This window comes from Ranitomeya imitator, chromosome 4 (assembly GCF_032444005.1).
Source record: "Ranitomeya imitator isolate aRanImi1 chromosome 4, aRanImi1.pri, whole genome shotgun sequence".
Lineage (NCBI taxonomy): Eukaryota > Metazoa > Chordata > Amphibia > Anura > Dendrobatidae > Ranitomeya > Ranitomeya imitator.
The window spans coordinates 115,882,808-115,904,747 of NC_091285.1; the positions used below are offsets into that span (position 1 = coordinate 115,882,808).

At 43.5% G+C, this 21,940-nt stretch overlaps 1 protein-coding gene across 3 annotated transcripts in view; it reads right to left on the minus strand.

The window, feature by feature from the left end:
• The window catches only part of RARS1 (arginyl-tRNA synthetase 1), a 630,854-nt gene that overhangs the window by 71,055 nt on the left and 537,859 nt on the right, over nt 1-21,940 (minus strand). For all 3 annotated transcript variants that reach the window (XM_069763904.1, XM_069763903.1, XM_069763902.1), the window contains one exon: nt 8,217-8,389. In XM_069763904.1, the coding sequence (XP_069620005.1) occupies nt 8,217-8,389 (173 nt within the window). The remainder of the gene's footprint in view (nt 1-8,216; nt 8,390-21,940) is intronic.

Consider the following 21,940-nt stretch of genomic DNA (forward strand, 5'->3'; position numbering starts at 1 on the left):
AACAGCGGCTCTCACCAGTTTGAAAGCAATTATTCAGTCATTAATTACACCCTTCATGGTGTGTTGAAATGACATGTGGACCTGCAGGTTCAGTTCAAAGAGGCATGCAGGGGGAGGAAAAGTGAACGATGGCCGTTTCGTGACTGAACGCTTCAACGGGTCAACAAGGGATATTACAATGTCTACGTAACTAGATAGTATTTAACCCCTTCATGACCCAGCCTATTTTGACCTTAAAGACCTTGCCGTTTTTTGCAATTCTGACCAGTGTCCCTTTATGAGGTAATAACTCAGGAACGCTTCAACGGATCCTAGCGGTTCTGAGACTGTTTTTTCGTGACATATTGGGCTTCATGTTAGTGGTAAATTTAGGTCAATAAATTCTGCGTTTATTTGTGATAAAAACGGAAATTTGGCGAAAATTTTGTAAATTTCGCAATTTTCACATTTTGAATTTTTATTCTGTTAAACCAGAGAGATATGTGACACAAAATAGTTAATAAATAACATTTCCCACATGTTTACTTTACATCAGCACAATTTTGGAAACAAATTTTTTTTTTGTTAGGAAGTTATAAGGGTTAAAATTTGACCAGCGATTTCTCATTTTTACAACAAAATTTACAAAACCATTTTTTTAGGGACCACCTCACATTTGAAGTCAGTTTGAGGGGTCTATATGGCTGAAAATACCCAAAAGTGACACCATTCTAAAAACTGCACCCCTCAAGGTACTCAAAACCACATTCAAGAAGTTTATTAACCCTTCAGGTGCTTCACAGCAGCAGAAGCAACATGGAAGGAAAAAATGAACATTTAACTTTTTAGTCACAAAAATTATCTTTTAGCAACAATTTTTTTATTTTCCCAATAGTAAAAGGAGAAACTGAACCACGAAAGTTGTTGTCCAATTTGTCCTGAGTACGCTGATACCTCATATGTGGGGGTAAACCACTGTTTGGGCGCACGGCAGGGCTTGGAAGGGAAGGAGCGCCATTTGACTTTTTGAATCAAAAATTGGCTCCACTCTTTAGCGGACACCATGTCACGTTTGGAGAGCCACCGTGTGCCTAAAAATTGGAGCTCCCCCACAAGTGACCCCATTTTGGAAACTAGACGCCCCAAGGAACTTATCTAGATGCATAGTGAGCACTTTGAACCCCCAGGTGCTTCACAAATTGATCCGTAAAAATGAAAAAGTACTTTTTTTTCACAAAAAAATTCTTTTAGCCTCAATTTTTTCATTTTCACATGGGCAACAGGATAAAATGGATCCTACAATGTGTTGGGCAATTTCTCCTGAGTACACCAATACCTCACATGTGGGGGTAAACCACTGTTTGGGCACATGGTAAGGCTCGGAAGGGAAGGAGCGCCATTTGACTTTTTGAATGAAAAATTATTTCCATCGTTAGCGGACACCATGTCGCGTTTGGATAGCTCCTGTGTGCCTAAACATTGGCGCTCCCCCACAAGTGACCCCATTTTGGAAACTAGACCCCCCAAGGAACTTATTTAGATGCCTAGTGAGCACTTTAAACCATCAGGTGCTTCACAAATTGATCTGTAAAAATGAAAAAGTACTTTTTTTTCACAAAAAAATTCTTTTCGCCTCAATTTTTTCATTTTCACATGGGTAGTAGGATAAAATGGATCATAAAATTTGTTGGGCAATTTCTCCCGAGTACGCCGATACCTCATATGTGGGGGTAAACTACTGTTTGGGCACTCGGCAGGGCTCGGAAGGGAAGGCGCGCCATTTGACTTTTTGAATGGAAAATTAGCTCCAATTGTTAGCGGACACCATGTCGCATTTGGAGAGCCCCTGTGTGCCTAAACATTGGAGCTCCCACACAAGTGACCCCATTTTGGAAACTAGACCCCCCAAGGAACTTATCTAGATGCATATTGAGCACTTTAAACCCCCAGGTGCTTCACAGAAGTTTATAACGCAGAGCCATGAAAATAAAAAATAATTTTTCTTTCCTCAAAAATGATTTTTTAGCCTGGAATTTCCTATTTTGCCAAGGATAATAGGAGAAATTGGACCCCAAATATTGTTGTCCAGTTTGTCCTGAGTACGCTGATACCCCATATGTGGGGGTAAACCACTGTTTGGGCGCACGGCAGGGCTCGGAAGGGATGGCACGCCATTTGGCTTTTTAAATGGAAAATTAGCTCCAATCATTAGCGGACACCATGTCACGTTTGGAGAGCCCCTGTGTGCCTAAACATTGGAGATCCCCCACAAATGACCCCATTTTGGAAACTAGACCCCCAAAGGAACTAATCTAGATGTGTGGTGAGGACTTTGAACCCCCAAGTGCTTCACAGAAGTTTATAACGCAGAGCCATGAAAAAAAAAATATATATATTTTCTCAAAAATGATCTTTTAGCCTGCAATTTTTTATTTTCCCAAGGGTAACAGGAGAAATTTGACCCCAAAAGTTGTTGTCCAGTTTCTTCTGAGTACGCTGATACCCCATATGTGGGGGTAAATCACTGTTTGGGCACATGCCGGGGCTCGGAAGTGAAGTAGTGACGTTTTGAAATGCAGACTTTGATGGAATGCTCTGTGGGCGTCATGTTGCGTTTGCAGAGCCCCTGATGTAGCTTATCAGTAGAAAGTGACCCCATTTTGGAAACTAGACCCCCAAAGGAACTTATCTAGATGTGTGGTGAGCACTTTGAACCCCCAAGTGCTTCATAGAAGTTTATAATGCAGAGCCGTGAAAATAATAAATACGTTTTCTTTCCTCAAAAATAATTATTTAGCCCAGAATTTTTTTATTTTCCCAAGGGTTACAGGAGAAATTGGACCCCAAAAGTTGTTGTCCAGTTTCTCCTGAGTACGCTGATACCCCATATGTGGGGGTAAACCACTGTTTGGGCACATGCCGAGGCTCGGAAGTGAAGTAGTGACGTTTTGAAATGCAGACTTTGATGGAATGCTCTGTGGGCGTCACGTTGCGTTTGCAGAGCCCCTGATGTGGCTTAACAGTAGAAACCCCCCAAAAGTGACCCCATTTTGGAAACTAGACCCCGAAAGGAACTTATCTAGATGTGTGGTGAGCACTTTGAACCCCCAAGTGCTTCATAGAAGTTTATAATGCAGAGCCGTGAAAATAATAAATACGTTTTCTTTCCTCAAAAATAATTATTTAGCCCAGAATTTTTTATTTTCCCAAGGGTTACAGGAGAAATTACGCTGATACCCCATGTGTGGGGGTAAACCACTGTTTGGGCACACGTCGGGGCTCGGAAGGGAAGTAGTGACTTTTGAAATGCAGACTTGCGGGCGTCACATTGCGTTTGCAGAGCCCCCGGTGTGCCTAAACAGTAGAAACCCCCCACAAGTGACCCCATTTTAGAAACTAGACCCCCCAACGAACTTATCACAGACGTTTACAACGCAGAGCCGTGAAAATAAAAAATCATTTTTCTTTCCTCAAAAATGATGTTTTAGCAAGCATTTTTTTAGATTCACAAGGGTAACAGGAGAAATTGGACCCCAGCAATTGTTGCGCAGTTTATCCTGAGTATGCTGGTACCCCATATGTGGGGGTAAACCACTGTTTGGGCACACGTCAGGGCTCGGAAGTGAGGGAGCACCATTTGACTTTTTGAATACGAGATTGGCTGGAATCAATGGTGGCGCCATGTTGCGTTTGGAGACCCCTGATGTGCCTAAAAAGTGGTAACCCCTCAATTCTACCTCCAACACTAACCCCAACACACCCCTAACCCTAATCCCAACTGTAGCCATAACCCTAAACACAACCCTAACCGCAACACACCCCTAACCACAACCCTAACCCCAACACACCCCTAACCATAACCACAACCCTAATTCCAACCCTAAGGCTATGTGCCCACGTTGCGGATTCGTGTGAGATATTTTCGCACCATTTTTGAAAAATCCGCGGGTAAAAGGCACTGCGTTTTACCTGCGGATTTTCCGCGGATTTCCAGTGTTTTTTGTGCGGATTTCACCTGCGGATTCCTATTGAGGAACAGGTGTAAAACGCTGCGGAATCCGCACAAAGAATTGACATGCTGCGGAAAATACAACGCAGCGTTTCCGCGCGGTATTTTCCGCACCATGGGCACAGCGGATTTGGTTTTTCATATGTTTACATGGTACTATAAACCTGATGGAACACTGCTGCGAATCCGCAGCGGCCAATCCGCAGCCAAATCCGCACCGTGTGCACATAGCCTAATTCTAAAGGTATGTGCACACGCTGCAGAAAACGCTGCAGATCCGCAGCAGTTTCCCATGAGTTTACAGTTCAATGTAAACCTACGGGAAACAAAAATCGCTGTACACATGCTGCGGAAAAACTGCACGGAAACGCAGCGGTTTACATTCCGCAGCATGTCACTTCTTTGTGCGGATTCCGCAGCGGTTTTACAACTGCTCCAATAGAAAATCGCAATTGTACAACCGCAGTGAAATGCGCAGAAAAAAACGCTGTAAATCCGCAGCGGTTTAGCACTGCGGATTTATCAAATCCGCAGCGGAAAAATCCGCATAGGACCAGAATACGTGTGCACATACCGAAACCCTAACCCTAGCCCTAACCCTAGCCCTAGCCCTAACCCTACCCCTATTCTAACATTAGTGGAATGGGTGACAAAGGGGGGGGGGGGGGGGTCATTTATTATTTTTTTTATTTTGATCACTGAGATATAATCTATCTCAGTGATCAAAATGCACTTTGGATCGAATCTGCCAATTTTGGAAGATGGCGGCGCCCAGGGAGAAGACGGACGGGACCCCGGCAGGATCGGTAAGTATGATGGGGTGGGGGGGACCATGGGGGGGGGGAATCGGAGCACGGGGGGAGGAATCGGAGCGCGGCAGGCGTGGAACGGAGCACGGGGGGGCTGGAACGGAGCACAAGGGGTGGAACGGAGCACGGTGGGGGGGGTCTGGATCGGAGTGCAGGGGGGGTGATTGGAGCACGGGGGGTGATTGGAGCACGGGGGGAGCGGACAAGAGCACGGGGGGGAGCGGAGCACTGGACGGAGGGGAGCCGGATCAGTGTACCGGCCAGATCGGGGGGCTGGGGGGGGCGATCGGTGGGGTGGGGGCACATTAGTATTTCCAGCCATGGCCGATGATATTGCAGCATCGGCCATGGCTGGATTGTAATATTTCACCAGTTATAATAGGTGAAATATTACAAATCGCTCTGATTGGCAGTTTCACTTTCAACAGCCAATCAGAGCGATCGTAGCCACGAGGGGGTGAAGCCACCCCCCCTGGGCTAAACTACCACTCCCCCTGTCCCTGCAGATCGGGTGAAATGGTAGTTAACCCTTTCACCGCATCTGCAGGGACGCGATCTTTCCATGACGCCACATAGGCGTCATGGGTCGGATTGGCACCGACTTTCATGACGCCTACGTGGCGTCATGGGTCGGGAAGGGGTTAAACTATACATATGGTAGGGAGATCAGATATACCCATAGATATTATCTCTGCCAGTGCGCCCTGTTTTCTATATGTGCATGTTTTATCTCTCCCCTCTCTCCTTGTACTTGATTATGTCCAATAAACTTTTGTACTTTGCATAACATTGGGATACTTGATTGTTTGGTATTTGGGTTCTTTTGTTGTCATATTTCAATAGCGATTTGTCCCTTTATTATATAATAGACCTATGGTATGCTCTGTATAAAATAGCACTTTGGCAATTACTGTATATATTCGAGTATAAGACCAGTTTTTCAGCACTTTTTTTGTGCTGAAAACGCCCCTCTGGGCTATCCTCGAGTTACTGTCCCAGAAGATGGAGGGTGAGTGGCATTGGTGGACCAGCGGGTAACAGGAGGCAGAATCGAGCTGCTGCAGCTAAAGTCTGTGCCCACTGCTAAAGAAAAAATAATTTTCACTGCGCTGGCAGTGAATATTCATTTCTCTGTAATAGCAAGAACAGTGTCAGCCGCAGCCGCTGACTTCTAACAGCGGCCGGGCAATCGCGGGTGACCATTACTTAAGAGAAATTAATATTCACCTTTCTCCACTCCCATAGGCTTGGAGCACAGTGAATATTCATTCCCTTAAGTAGCGGGGACATGTGATCGCCCGACCGCTGCTGGCACTGGAACAAGATGCTGCGAGATGGAGAAGAAATGGTAAGTAGGATGTTTTTTTTTTTTTCTTCTTTTTAATGCTTTCTGATGGGGGCCATACATACCAGTATAGGGATGAGGAACTATGCATACCAGGATAGGGATGAGGGGGGCCATGCATACAAAGATGGGGATGAGGAACCATGCATACCAGGATGGGGATGAGGGGACAATGCATACCCGACTAATACTCAAGTCAATAAGTTTTTCCAGTTTTTCGAGGCAAAATTAGGTGCCTCGGCTTATACTCGGGTTGACTTATATATCGTGGTTCCCATGAGATCTTCATGGTACCTATATTACAGTTAGGGCCAGAAATATTTGGACAGTGACACAATTTTCGCGAGTTGGGCTCTGCATGCCACCACATTGGATTTGAAATGAAACCTCTACAACAGAATTCAAGTGCAGATTGTAACGTTTAATTTGAAGGGTTGAACAAAAATATCTGATAGAAAATGTAGGAATTGTACACATTTCTTTACAAACACTCCACATTTTAGGAGGTCAAAAGTAATTGGACAAATAAACATAACCCAAACAAAATATTTTTAATTTCAATATTTTGTTGCAAATCCTTTGGAGGCAATCACTGCCTTAAGTCTGGAACCCATGGACATCACCAAACGCTGGGTTTCCTCCTTCTTAATGCTTTGCCAGGCCTTTACAGCCGCAGCCTTCAGGTCTTGCTTGTTTGTGGGTCTTTCCGTCTTATGTCTGGATTTGAGCAAGTGAAATGCATGCTCAATTGGGTTTAGATCTGGAGATTGACTTGGCCATTGCAGAATGTTCCACTTTTTGGCACTCATGAACTCCTGGGTAGCTTTGGCTGTATGCTTGGGGTCATTGTCCATCTGTACTATGAAGCGCCGTCCAATCAACTTTGCAGCATTTGGCTGAATCTGGGCTGAAAGTATATCCCGGTACACTTCAGAATTCATCCGGCTACTCTTGTCTGCTCTTATGTCATCAATAAACACAAGTGACCCAGTGCCATTGAAAGCCATGCATGCCCATGCCATCACGTTGCCTCCACCATGTTTTACAGAGGATGTGGTGTGCCTTGGATCATGTGCCGTTCCCTTTCTTCTCCAAACTTTTTTCTTCCCATCATTCTGGTACAGGTTGATCTTTGTCTCATCTGTCCATAGAATACTTTTCCAGAACTGAGCTGGCTTCTTGAGGTGTTTTTCTGCAAATTTAACTCTGGCCTGTCTATTTTTGGTATTGATGAATGGTTTGCATCTAGATGTGAACCCTTTGTATTTACTGTCATGGAGTCTTCTCTTTTCTGTTGACTTAGAGACAGATACACCTACTTCACTGAGAGTGTTCTGGACTTCAGTTGATGTTGTGAACGGGTTCTTCTTCACCAAATTAAGTATGCGGCGATCATCCACCACTGTTGTCATCCGTGGACGCCCAGGCCTTTTTGAGTTCCCAAGCTCACCAGTCAATTCCTTTTTTCTCAGAATGTACCCAACTGTTGATTTTGCTACTCCAAGCATGCCTGCTATCTCTCTGATGGAGTTTTCTTTTTTTCAGCCTCAGGATGTTCTGCTTCACCTCAATTGAGAGTTCCTTTGACCGCATGTTGTCTGCTCACAGCAACAGCTTCCAAATGCAAAACCACACACCTGGAATCCACCCCTGACCTTTTAACTACTTCATTGATTACAGGTTAACGAGGGAGACGCCTTCAGAGTTAATTGCAGCCCTTAGAGTCCATTGTCCAATTACTTTTGGTCCCTTGAAAAAGAGGACGCTATGATTCCTAAACCCTTTCTCCGATTTGGATGTGGAAACTATCATATTGCAGCTGGGAGTGTGCACTTTCAGCCCATATTATATATATAATTGTATTTCTGAACATGTTTTTGTAAACAGCTAAAATAACAAAACTTGTGTCACTGTCCAAATATTTCTGGCACTAACTGTATATAGGGAATTGCAGGTAACTTGCAGACTCAGTCTGTCAATAGAGTGATAATAAAAACACATTTAAGATCTTTGGCTGCAGACACATTATTACAGTGAAATGTACATGTATACAAAAGGTGAATTGTTCCTGTACCTTATCCTTGTAAAAGCATACAGCAAGTAGGCAGCTGTGTTCCCTCGATCGTCCAACATTTTGTCAAATGAGAAGATATAGTCATTCATTCTGTTGTGGGACAAGTCTGCATATTTGATGCACCCAAAAGCAACAGCTTTCTGTGCAGCTTCTAACTCCTCAGGAGTCAGCACCTTCGAAAAAGAAGAAAAGATATTTGGCAATCTAATTTTACTATCCTGCTGTAATCCAAAAGAAAATAAAACACACTTGGGTTAGTTACCGATTTTCCTCATTTCAAGCCAAAAATAAATAAATAAATTTCTGGTAATTGAAGTTGCTTTTTAACCACTTCACTCCATGGCCATTTTCAGTTTTTTCCCTACTTTCTTCCAAGAGACATAACTTTTTTATTTTTCCTTCAATATAGCCACATGACGGCTAGTATTTTTGTGGGACGAGTTGTACAATTTTGAATGGCACCATGGATTTTACTACAAAGTGTACTGAAAACATAAAAAACCCCAACTGCAGTGAAATTGCAAAAAAAAAAAAAATGCTATTCCACAATTTTTGTTAAATTTACCATACTTATTATATGGTAAAACTGACTTGGCACAATGATTAGTCAGGTTAGTACAAGTATGAAAATACCAAATATGTATAGTTTATTTTTAATTTAAGTGGTGAGAAAAAAAATTCCACAATTTGCATGAAAAAAAGTTTTTGTATTTGTCAAAGTTTTCCGAGACCCTAGGGTTTCATTTTTTTAGAATCTGAGGCTGGGTGATGGCTTTTTTGCATCCTTAGCTGACATTTTTATTGATAGCATTTTGGGGTAGATACAATGTTTTGATCACCTCTTATTGCAATATTGTAGTGGCCAAAAAAACCAACAACAATTTTTAGGGTTTTGATTTTTCTTCTCGTTACGCAGTTTTACCAATCTGATTAATTTACTGTATATTTTGACATCTTGGACATTTGTCATTTGTGAACCTAACAATACAAATATGTGTATTATTTTTACATTTTTTTTAAAAAAATTCTTGCTTTATTTAACCCCTTGGTGACCACACAATTTTGACCTTAATGACCAGGCCACATTTTTTACATCTGACCAATGTAATTTTATGTGGTAATAACTCTGGAACGCTTCAACGGATACCACTGATTCTGAGATTGTTTTTCGTCACATATTGTACTTCATTTTAGTGGCAAAATTTGTTTGATATAACTCGCGTTTATTTGGGAAAATACCAGAAATTTGGTGAAAATGTAAAAAAATGTATCGATTTTCAAACTTTCAATTCTTATACCCTTAAATCAGAAAGTTATGTTACACAACATAGTTAATAAATAACGATTCACACATGTCTACTTTACATCTGCATCATTTTTTAAACTTTTTTTTTGTAAGGATAGATAGAAGGGTTAAAGGTTGATCAACAATTTCTCACTTTCCACCATAATTTAACCTTCGTCCGGCTGAGTAGGTACAATTGTAACTATTCCGTTTTAAAATTGCAATAATTTTTTTTTTCGAAAAGCCGTAGAGGGCTGAAATTTTGTAACATCTCTGCAGTTTTGGTCCAGAATATATTGGCCAAATTTCAATAAAATATATATGAAGGAACAATTGTACCTCTGCAGCCTGTTAACACTGTAAAATTATGCAGCCTGACGAAGGTTAAAAAAATAATTTTTTAGGGCCACATCACATTGGAAGTGAGTTTGAGGGGCCTATATGACAGTGCCCAAAAGTAACACCATTCTAGAAACTGCACCCCTCAAAGAACTTAAAACCACATTCAGGAAGCTTATTAATCCTTTAGGTGATTCACAGGAACTAAAGCTACATGTAAGAAAAAAATTAACATTTCATTTCTTTCACAAAAATTTTACTTTAGCCCCAAACTTGTTATTTTTATGAGGGTAACCGGAGAAAATAGACCCTAAAATATGTTGTGCAATTTCCCCTGTGTATGCTGATACCCTATATTTGGGAGAAATTAACTGTTCAGGTTCACGGCAGATTTCGGAAGGGAAGTAGAACAGTGTGACTTTTTGACCGCAACAATGGCTGGACTCAAGAGCGGACGCCATGTTGCATTTGGAGAGCCCTTGATGTGACTAAGCAGTAGAAACCCCCAACAAGTGACCTCATTTTGAAAACTAGACCCCTCAAGAAATGTATCTAGAAGTGTGGTAAGCACTTTTATACCCCAGGTGCTTTACAGAAATTTATAGCGTAGAGTTGTGAAAATTAATTTTGAGAGCCCTTGATGTGACTAAACAGTGGAAACCCCCAACAAGTGACCTCATTTTGAAAACTAGACCCCTCGAGAAATGTATCTAGAAGTGTGGTAAGCACTTTGATACCCCAGGTGCTTTACAGAAATTTATAGCGTAGAGTTGTGAAAATTAAGAATCATGTTTACCTCAAAAATGAACTTTTAGACCCCAATTTTTTATTTTTACAGTAGTGTTCAAAATAATAGCAGTCCAATATGACTAACCAGATGTGGTGTTCTGATGAAGAAGTCTTGTACTTTGAAACGCGTTGAATAAATCCACGATTTAATGGCTACATATGTGGACCTTAAATCATTCATCAGCGCAGTTTAAATCCACGTTTTACCTCCTTTTTTATCTGTGGTTGGTCACGAGTGGACTGGTGGATCTGCTGCAGCAGGATATATATCTATAAGCCTGTCTTTCGGCTCAAATTGGCGAGTAGAATCTGATCTTTCTAATCAATTGTATCTCGGATAAGACACTATTGCACTCTTTTCTCCAGCAACATTTATTGAATCTAATCTCTTAGCAAGAAGTCTCCTCAAAGTCCCTCGGTTATAAAAAAAAAAAAGACAAGTACTGAAGAAGATACAATTTGCCAGAGAACACATCAACTGGCGTAAAGAGAAATGGAGAAACATTTTGTGGACTGATGAAAGTAAAATTGTTCTTTTTGAGTACAAGGGCCACATACAGTTCATCAGATGACCCACAAACTTTGCTTTCAAGCCACAGTACACTCTGAAGACAGTGAAGCATGATGGTGCAAGCATCATGATATGGGCATGTTTCTTTTACTATGGTGCCAGACCTATTTACCGCATACCAGGGATCATGGACCAGTTTGCACATATTTACCCCTTTCTGACATATGACGTACTATCCCGTCGAGGTGGGGTGGGCCCGTATGACCACTGACGGGATAGTATGTCATATGCGATCGGCCGCGCTCTCAGGGGGAGCGCGGGCAATCACGGCCGGCTGTCAGCTAACTATCGCAGCTGACATCCGGCACTATGTGCCAGGAGTGGTCACGGACTGCCCCTGGCACATTAACCCCCGGAACACCACGATCAAACATGATCACAGTGTTCTGGCGGTATAGGGAAGCATCGCGTAGGGAGGGGGCTCCCTGCATGCTTCCTTGAGACCCTTGGAGCAACGCGATGTGCTCACGTTGCTCCGAGGGTCTCCTACCTCCATCTCCCTGCAGGCCCCGGATCCAAAATGGCCACGGGGCTACTTCCGGGTTCTGCAGGGAGGTGGCTTACAAGCTCCTGCTCAGAGAAGCGCTCTGCAAAGTGTCAGACAGCGATCTGACCTTATAACATGATGCTCCCCCCTGGGGAAATGTTATAAAGTAAAAAAAAAAAATATTCAGGTGTGTAAAAAAAAAAAAAATCTAAATAAAGAAAAAAAAATATATTGTTTCCATAAAAACATTTCTTTAGCTAAATAAAAAAAAAGTACACATTTTTAGTATCAATGCGTCCGTAACGACCCGACCTATAAAGCTGTCCCACTAGTTAACCCCTTCAGTGAACACCGTAAAAAAAAAGAAGAGGCAAAAACAACACTTCATTATCATACTGACAAACAAAAAGTGGAATAACATGAGATCAAAAATACGGATATAAATAACCATGCTACCACTGAAAATGTCATCTTGTCCCGCAAAAAAATGAGCCGCCATACAGCACCATCAGAAACAAAATAAAAAAGTTATAGTCCTCAAAATAAAGCGATGCAAAAATAATTATTTTTATATAAAATTGTTTTTATCGTATAAAAGCAACAAAACATAAAAAAATTATATAAATGAGGTATAGCTGTAATCGTACTGACCCGAAGAATAAAAATGTTTTATCAACTTTACGAAACGCGTAACATTATGAACGACCCCCCCCCCCCCCCCCAAAAAAAAAAGAAATTCTTGAATAGCTGGTTTTTGGTCATTCTGCCTTACAAAAATCGGAATAAAAAGCGATCAAAAAATGTCACATGCCCAAAAATGGTACCAATGAAAATGTCAACTCATCCCACAAAAAACAAGACCTCAAATAACTCTGTGAACCAAAGAATGGAAAAATTATAGCTCTCAAAATGTGGAGACGCAAAAACTATTTTTTTGCAATAAAAAGCATCTTTTAGGTGTGTGACGGCTGCCAATCATAAAAATCCGCTAAAAAAAAGCTATAAAAGTAAATCAACCCCCCCTTCATCACCCCCTTAGTTAGGGAAAAATAATAAAATTAAAAAATGTATATATTTCCATTACCCATAAGGGTTAGGGCAAGGGTTAGGGTTGGGGCTATGGTTGGGACTAGGGTTAAGACTAGGGATAGGGCTAAAGTTAGGGTTGGGGCTAGGGTAGGGTTGGGGCTACAGTTAGGGTTGGGGCTAAATTTAGTGTTAGGGTTGTGGTTAAAGTTAGGGTTATTGTTTGGATTACATTTACGGTTGGGATTAGGGTTAGGGGTGTATCCGGGTTAGGGGTGTGGTTAGGATTGTGGTTGGGATTAGTGTTAGGGGTGTGTTGGATTTATGGGTGTGGTTAAGGTTGGGATTGGGGTTAGGGGTGTGGTTGGGGTTAGGGGTGTGGTTGGGATTAGGGTTTCAGTTAGAATTGGGGGTTTCCACTGTTTAGGCACATCAAGGGCTCTCCAAACGCGACATGGCGTCCGATCTCAATTCCAGCCAATTCTGCATTGAAAAAGTAAAACAGTGCTCTTTCCCTTCCGAGCTCTCCCGTGCGCCCAAACAGGGGTTTACCCCAACATATGGGGTATCAGTGTACTCAGGACAAATTGGACAACAACTTTGTAGTTGAATATCTTGGGAAAATAAAAATTTGGGAGGCTTAAAAACCCTTTTTGTGGGAAAAAATGATTTTTTTTATTTTCACGGCTCTGCGTTATAAACTGTAGTGTAACACTTGGGGGTTCAAAGTTCTCACAACACATCTAGATAAGTTCCTTGGGAGGGTCTAGTTTCCAATATGGAGTCACTTGTGGGGGGTTTCTACTGTTTAGGGGCTCTGCAAATGCAATGTGACGCCTGCAGACCAATCCATCTAAGTCTGCATTCCAAATGGCGCTCCTTCCCTTCTGAGCTCTGCCATGCGCCCAAATGGCGGTTCCCCCCACATATGAGGTATCAGTGTACTCAGTACAAATTGGACAACTTTTGTGGTCCAGTTTCTCCTGTTACCCTTGGGAAAATACAAAACTGGGGGCTAAAAAATAATTTTTGTGAAAAAAAATTATGGGGGTTAAAAGCTCTCACAACACATCAAGCTAAGTTCCTTTGGGGGGTCTAGTTTCCAATATGAGGGTCACTTGTGGGGGGTTTCTACTGTTTAGGTACATTAGGTGCCCTGCAAATGCAATGTGACGCCTGCAGACCATTCCATCAACGTCTGAATTCCAAACCGCACTCCTTCCCTTCCGAGCTCAGCCATGCACCCAAACGGTGGTTGCCCCCCACATATGGGGTACCAGCGTACTCAGGACAAATTGGACAACAACTTTTGGGGTCTAATATCTCCGTTACCCTTGGGAAAATACAAACCTCCAAAATCCTTGCAACTCTGACACGGTGGGTAGGCTCCACGCAGTGGCATTGTCCAACTGAATCCAGACTGATGTTGAGAGTAGGTGCTTGCAATGCAGAAGTGTCCGGCAGATGGTTCCAACCTGGGCCGCCATCAGGGCATTACTGCCCTTACTGGCGTACGGGGCCCGATGAACAGATGGGGCCTGGAGCAGGTCCCCTTCTGTTCTGTTCACTGGACCCGAACGGCAGCATACTGCCGCTCAGTTACTGATCAGTTAAAATCTGCTGCCGTGCAGGAAATTCGTCCCGTATGGTGACAGTTAACAGCCGCCAGAATATCACAGGCCGCAGCTGACATCAGAGCGGACGTCGCCGACGTATGACGTCCCTGTCATACACCAGAACGACGCTGCGCGCTTCAGCCGAATTGGAGAGGAGGATAGCGATGGAGCTCGGCCAGGTAAGGATTTTTTTTTGAAAAGCCACGGTATGGGGCATACTATACTACTATTGGGGAGGAGAGAAAGGGGGATGCATTATACTGTGGGGTGCATTATATTCCTATGGGGCTGCTGCATTATACTATGGGGCATTGGGGTGCATTATATCTCTATGAGGCTGCTGCATTATACTATGGGGCATAGGGGTGCATTATATCCCTATGAGGCTGCTGCATTTTACTATGGGGTACATTATAACCCTATTGGGATGCTGCATTATACTATGCGGCTGTTGCATTATATTATGGGGTGCATTATATCCGTATGGGACTGCAGCATTATACTATGGGGCTGCTACATTATACTATGGGGCATTGTGGCGCATTATATCCCTATGAGGCTGCTGCATTATACTGTGGGGTGCATTATATCCCTATGGGACTGCTGCATTATACTATGTGGCTGCAGCATTATATTATGGGGTGCATTATATCCCTATGGGACTGCTGCATTATACTATAGGGCTGCTGCATTATATTATGGGGTTGCTGCATTATACTATGGGGCATTGTGGTGCATTATATCCCTATGAGGCTGCTGCATTATACTGTGGGGCATTGGGGTGTATTATATCCTCTCTGAGGCTGCTGCATTTTACTATGGGGTGCATTAAATCCCTATGAGGCTGCTGCATTATACTATGTGATGCATTATATTCCTATGGGGCTGCTGCATTATACTATGGGGCTGCTGCATTATACTATGGGGTGCATTAAATCCCTATGGGACTGCTGCATTATACTATGGGGCATTGTGGTGCATTATATCCCTATGGGGCTGCTGCATTATACAATGGGGCTGCTGCATTATACTATGGGTGCATTATACTAAGGGGCTGCTGAATTTTACTACGGGTGCATTATACTCTTATGGGGTGCATTATACCGCTATGGGGGTGCATTTTATTATATATGACTATGGGGTACATTATACTATTATGGATGACTTAGGGCAATATGGAGAGACATGGGGAAGTATGGAGAGACATGAGGTAGAATGGGAGGACACGTGGGGTCCAGAATGTGGTATATTATTACTGTAGGGGCTAATTACTATCTTTGAGGATACTGTTTTCAGTTGGGGAGGAAATTTCCTGATACTGTGCAGGGCAACATGGTCGCTTATTTTATGCATCTGGTGTAGGGTGGAGGTTGATGAAAAATTGGGGAATGTGCTCTTGATAACTTATTTTCTACAGAGACGAGTCCTAGCTGGAAGAAGAGATGGCGGAGTGTGCTGGATGAAGATGAAAAGCGAAGACAAAGGACTTCAACTAGAGATGTCACCGGTGAGTCAGTGTGTTACCTGTACACTGACATTATACACTGTACACTATATACAAAGCTCCTGTGTATAATGTCACTGGTGATCACTGTATTACCTGTACACTGACACTGTACACGAAGTACAGATCTCCTGTGTATAATGGCACTTATGGTGATATTAGTATTGTGGGTTTTTTTAACTAATGATCAGTATTGTAGTATTCGGTCACTATGTTGTGGTAATATGTGATCTGGTCCTGGTGTGGCACTATTTGTTCCTTGTGTTTGCTATTATTCGGTCACTGTAGTGGTCTGGTCATCATGTGGCGGTATTTGTCCCTTGTACGTGGTATTATAGGTAACTATGTGGTGGTAATATGGTGTCTGGTCATGGTACTCCGCTTGTGTCTCTTAAATCACTATGGACCGGAAGCGCATCAGACGCCCACATCACATAGTGTGTGACGCACTTCCCGTCCCTGGCACACGCTCACCATGTCTTGGAACGCACGCTGTGCGCCTGTGCAGAAAATGGAGAGCACACTTCCCCATGGTGACACAGAGTCTTCATTGCGCCTGCGCACCACTAGACCGCATAATATCCCTTTGAGAGGCCCAGAGTTGATGCATTCAACAGGATAAGTATTCCATTTATATTTTCTGATTATATTAGAGTGTGATCAAAACCAAATGCAGATGTTTCAATGAAATGTAACACTACTAGTTGAAACAATGTGCATTATAGAAAAGAATATCTGCACATGAACACTTTAGACAAGGCAAGTATAAGCAGCTCCACCCTGCAATTTCCTTATTAAAAAGGATAAATATTTTTTATCAGCTCTGTCTTGCCTGTTCCCGATGATATGATTCAAGCTTTCTCCGATTTCATATATACACCAAAATAGTAATGTTGAGTACTAAAGATGTGAGTTCCAGAACCTGAGTAACAAATATATTTTTAATTTAACAAATAAAATATTTTGAATACACATACGCAAAATACATATGTGCTCGGATTAAAGTCTGTGAGAGATACCACTGCCCATATTGAAAAAAACTACTCTGTACACTATTAATGTTCTATACTCCTGCACCCTTACTAACGCGGAGGTTGGCACCCTATAGAACCAGCGCAAATGTCGCCCCCACTCAACGACGGCTATCCCTCAATAACTATCCCTATCAAACCCTATTGTAGACAGAAAAGCTGTGTGGGTCTGTAGGGGCTGTGTAGAGAGGAAAGAATACTATGTGGGATGAAAAAATACATAACTCAATATTTATCATAGAAAACAACTATACGATAATTGTTCATTCAATCCATCAGGTCTTGTCGTTCTTAGATTGAAGATCCACCTGCTCTCCTTTTGTAATATCAGTTTATCCCAATCTCCTCCCCTAATAGGCGGGACGGCCTTATCTATCCCAACAAACTTGATCTTCTTAAAATCCCCTTGGTGATGTAAGTTCATATGGTTAGCCACTGGAGTGTCTCTTTTGTTGACTATGTCTCGAACGTGTTCACAGATACGTCTGCGGAACTCTCTTTTTGTTTTGCCCACATATTCCATCTCACAGTCACATGTTACTTTGTACACCACCCCTTTCGTGCTGCAGTTGATAAAATGTTGGATAGAATATGTGGTCCCTGTGACGTTGCTGGAAAAAGTTTTACTAGGTAGAATCGAATTGCAGGCTTTACACTTCCCACACTTGAAGCAACCCTTAATCTGATTTGTCAAAAAGTAGTTTTTTTGTCTTGGTTGGTAACGGCTGTGAACTCATCTATCCCCCAGACATCTACCCTTTCTGTAAGTTATTTGAGGTCAGGGGAGAAGCTGATCCCTAATGTCTATGTCCATCATCCATATGGGCCAATGCTTTTGAAGAATAGATCTAACGCTATTTGCTGTCACGCTCACGCCCTGACTGGTAGGCGTGAGATCGAGGGGTTTGTGGCCCCACTGTGCCACAAACCAGACTACCCTGGAAGGGGCGTGACTATGACAGCTGCCTGGGTTTTCACTGGAGCCTCTGATGGTGAGGTCAGGCTTCTGCAGCAGGCAGCTGCCAGGTGCTACTCCAGGGTGGTGTCTGGCTGTGGCTGCTGATCCCACTTGGAGAACCGGAACACTAGGACAGGTGCGGACATCAGGCAGGAATGGCAGAAGAGCACGGCTGAAACTCAGACGAGTAGGCTGGCACGGCTGAGACACAGGGTTGGCAGAGACACGGCAGAGAACACAGGGCTTGCAGAGACACGGCAGAAAACACAGGGCTGGCAGAGACACGGCAGGAACACTGGACTGGTAGGAACGGCAGGAACACTGGACTGGCAGGGATGGCAAGAACACTGGACTGGCAGGAACACAGGAATGGCAGGAAAGGCAGGAACACAGGACTGGATGGTGTGGTGTATGAAGTAACAGGTAGGGACCTGTTCACACAGGTGGTGCAGGTTGTTGTGAGTTCTGTGGTCAAGCTCCTTCCTGTGGTCATGAGTGGTACTTCGGCTGGTTCTGTCTATGAGCTTCCTCTGGTGGATGTGAGTGGGGCTGCGGCTTCTGAGTTTCCTTCCTCAGGTGACGAGGTTAAGTCGTTAGGTGCTGCTCTATTTAACTCCACCTAGTTCTTTGTTCCTGGCCTCCAGTCAATGTTCCAGTATTGGTCTTGCTTTCTCCTGGATCGTTCTTGTGGCCTGTCTGCCCTGCATAAGCTAAGTTTTGCTTGTGTTACTTTTGTTTGCTATATTTTCTGTCCAGCTGGCTATATTGGTTTTTCTTGCTTGCTGGAAGCTCTGAGACGCAGAGGGAGCACCTCCGTACCGTAAGTCGGTGCAGAGGGTCTTTTTGCCCCTCTGCGTGGTTGTTTGTAGGTTTTTGTGCTGACCGCAAAGCTATCTTTCCTATCCTCGGTCTATTCAGTAAGTCGGGCCTCACTTTGCTAAATCTATTTCATCTCTGTGTTTGTATTTTCATCTTAACTCACAGTCATTATATATGGGGGGCTGCCTTTTCCTTTGGGGAATTTCTCTGAGGCAAGGTAGGCTTATTTTTCTATCTTCAGGGTTAGTTAGTTTCTCAGGCTGTGCCGATTTGCATAGGGAGCGTTAGGCGCAATCCACGGCTACCTCTAGTGTGGTATGATAGGATTAGGGATTGCGGTCAGCAGAGTTCCCACGTCTCAGAGCTCGTCCTATGTTAGTAACTATCAGGTCACTTTGTGTGCTCTTAACCACTAGGTCCATTGTGGTTCTGAATCACCTGTTCATAACAGTACTGGAGGCCCAAAGTACTAATGCTTCTCAATAGAGGGAAAAGAGAAGTTCTGAGACCATTTTTTTTTCCTCTGTACTGTGTTTTGTCTTTCTTTTCCCCTAGACATTTGGGTGGTTCAGGACACAGGTGTAGTGATGGACATTAAAGATCTGTCTTCTTGTGTGGATCATCTCACTGCAAGAATACAAAATATTCAAGACTTTGTGGTTCAGAATTCTATGTTAGAGCCAAGAATTCCTATTCCTGATTTGTTTTCTGGAGATAGAGCTAAGTTTCTGAGTTTTAAGAATAATTGTAAACTGTTTCTGGCTTTGAAACCCCGCTCCTTTGGTGACCCAGTTCAACAAGTTAAGATCATTATTTCTTTATTACGTGGCGACCCTCAAGACTGGGCATTTTCCCTTGCACCAGGAGATCCTGCATTATGTAATATTGATGCATTTTTTCTGGCGCTCGGATTGCTGTATGATGAACCTAATTCAGTGGATCAGGCAGAGAAAAATTTGCTGGCTCTGTCTCAGGGTCAGGATGAGGTAGAGATATATTGTCAGAAGTTTAGGAAGTGGTCTGTGCTCACTCAATGGAATGAATGTGCGCTGGCAGCAATTTTCAGAAAAGGTCTCTCTGAAGCCCTTAAGGATGTCATGGTGGGATTTCCTATGCCTGCTGGTCTGAATGAGTCTATGTCTTTGGCCATTCAGATCGGTCGACGCTTGCGTGCGCGTTAAACTGTGCACCATTTGGCGGTATTATCTGAGCATGGACCTGAGCCTATGCAGTGCGATAGGACTTTGACCAGAGCTGAACGGCAAGAACACAGACGTCAGAATAGGCTGTGTTTTTACTGTGGTGATTCCACTCATGCTATCTCCGATTGTCCTAAGCGCACTAAGCGGTTCGCTAGGTCTGCCACCATTGGTACGGTACAGTCGAAATTTCTTTTGTCCGTTACTTCGATCTGCTCTTTGTCATCCTATTCTGTCATGGCATTTGTGGATTCAGGCGCTGCCCTGAATTTGATGGACTTGGAGTATGCTAGGCGCTGTGGGTTTTTCTTGGAGCCCTTGCAGTATCCTATTCCATTGAGAGGAATTGATGCTACGCCTTTGGCCAAGAATAAGCCTCAGTACTGGACCCAGCTGACCATGTGCATGGCTCATGCACATCAGGAGGATATTCGCTTTTTGGTGTTGCATAATCTGCATGATGTGGTCGTGTTGGGGTTGCCATGGCTACAAGTCCATAACCCAGTATTGGATTGGAAATCAATGTCTGTGTCCAGCTGGGGTTGTCAGGGGGTACATGGTGATGTTCCTTTTCTATCTATTTCATCATCCACCCCTTCTGAGGTCCCAGAGTTCTTGTCGGATTACCGGGATGTATTTGATGAGCCCAAGTCCAGTGCCCTACCTCCGCATAGGGATTGTGATTGTGCTATCGATTTGATTCCTGGTAGTAAATTTCCTAAAGGTCGACTGTTTAATTTGTCTGTCCCTGAACACGCCGCTATGCAGAGTTACGTAAAGGAATCCTTGGAGAAGGGTCATATTCGCCCGTCGTCGTCGCCATTGGGAGCAGGGTTCTTTTTTGTGGCCAAGAAGGATGGTTCGCTGAGACCTTGTATTGATTACCGCCTTCTAAATAAAATCACGGTCAAATATCAGTACCCCTTGCCGCTGCTGTCTGATTTGTTTGCTCGGATTAAGGGGGCTAGTTGGTTCACCAAGATAGATCTTTGTGGTGCGTATAATCTTGTGCGTATTAAACAGGGCTATGAATGGAAAACAGCATTTAATACGCCCGAGGGCCATTTTGAGTACCTGGTTATGCCATTTGGGCTTTCTAATGCTCCATCAGTGTTTCAGTCCTTTATGCATGACATCTTCCGAGAGTACCTGGATAAATTCCTGATTGTATACTTGGATGATATTTTGGTCTTCTTGGATGATTGGTAGTCTCACGTGAAGCAGGTCAGAATGGTGTTCCAGGTTCTGCGTGCGAATTCTTTGTTTGCGAAGGGGTCAAAGTGTCTCTTTGGTGTTCAGAAGGTTTCATTTTTGGGGTTCATTTTTTCCCCTTCTACTATCGAGATGGACCCTATTAAAGTTCAGGCCATTTATGATTGGACTCAGCCGACATCTCTGAAGAGTCTGCAAAAGTTCCTGGGCTTTGCTAATTTTTATCGTCGCTTCATCAATAATTTTTCTAGTATTGCTAAACCGTTGACTGAGTTAACCAAGAAGGGTGCTGATGTGGTCAATTGGTCTTCTGCTGCTGTGGAAGCTTTTCAAGAGTTGAAGCGTCGTTTTTCTTCTGCCCCTGTGTTGTGCCAACCAGATGTTTCGCTCCCGTTCCAGGTCGAGGTTGATGCTTCTGAGATTGGAGCAGGGGCTGTTTTGTCGCAAAGAAGTTCTGATGGCTCGGTGATGAAACCATGCGCCTTCTTTTTCAGGAAGTTTTCGCCTGCTGAGCGTAATTATGATGTTGGCAATCGAGAGTTGCTGGCCATGAAGTGGGCATTCGAGGAGTGGCGTCATTGGCTTGAAGGAGCTAAGCATCGCGTGGTGGTCTTGACTGATCACAAGAACTTGACTTATCTCGAGTCTGCCAAACGGTTGAATCCTAGACAGGCTCGTTGGTCGCTGTTTTTCTCCCGTTTTGACTTTGTGGTTTCGTACCTTCCGGGCTCTAAAAATGTGAAGGCAGATGCCCTGTCTAGGAGTTTTGTGCCCGACTCTCCGGGTTTGTCTGAGCCGGCGAGTATTCTCAAAGAGGGGGTAATTTTGTCTGCCATCTCCCCTGATTTGCGGCGGGTGCTGCAAAAATTTCAGGCTAATAGACCTGAA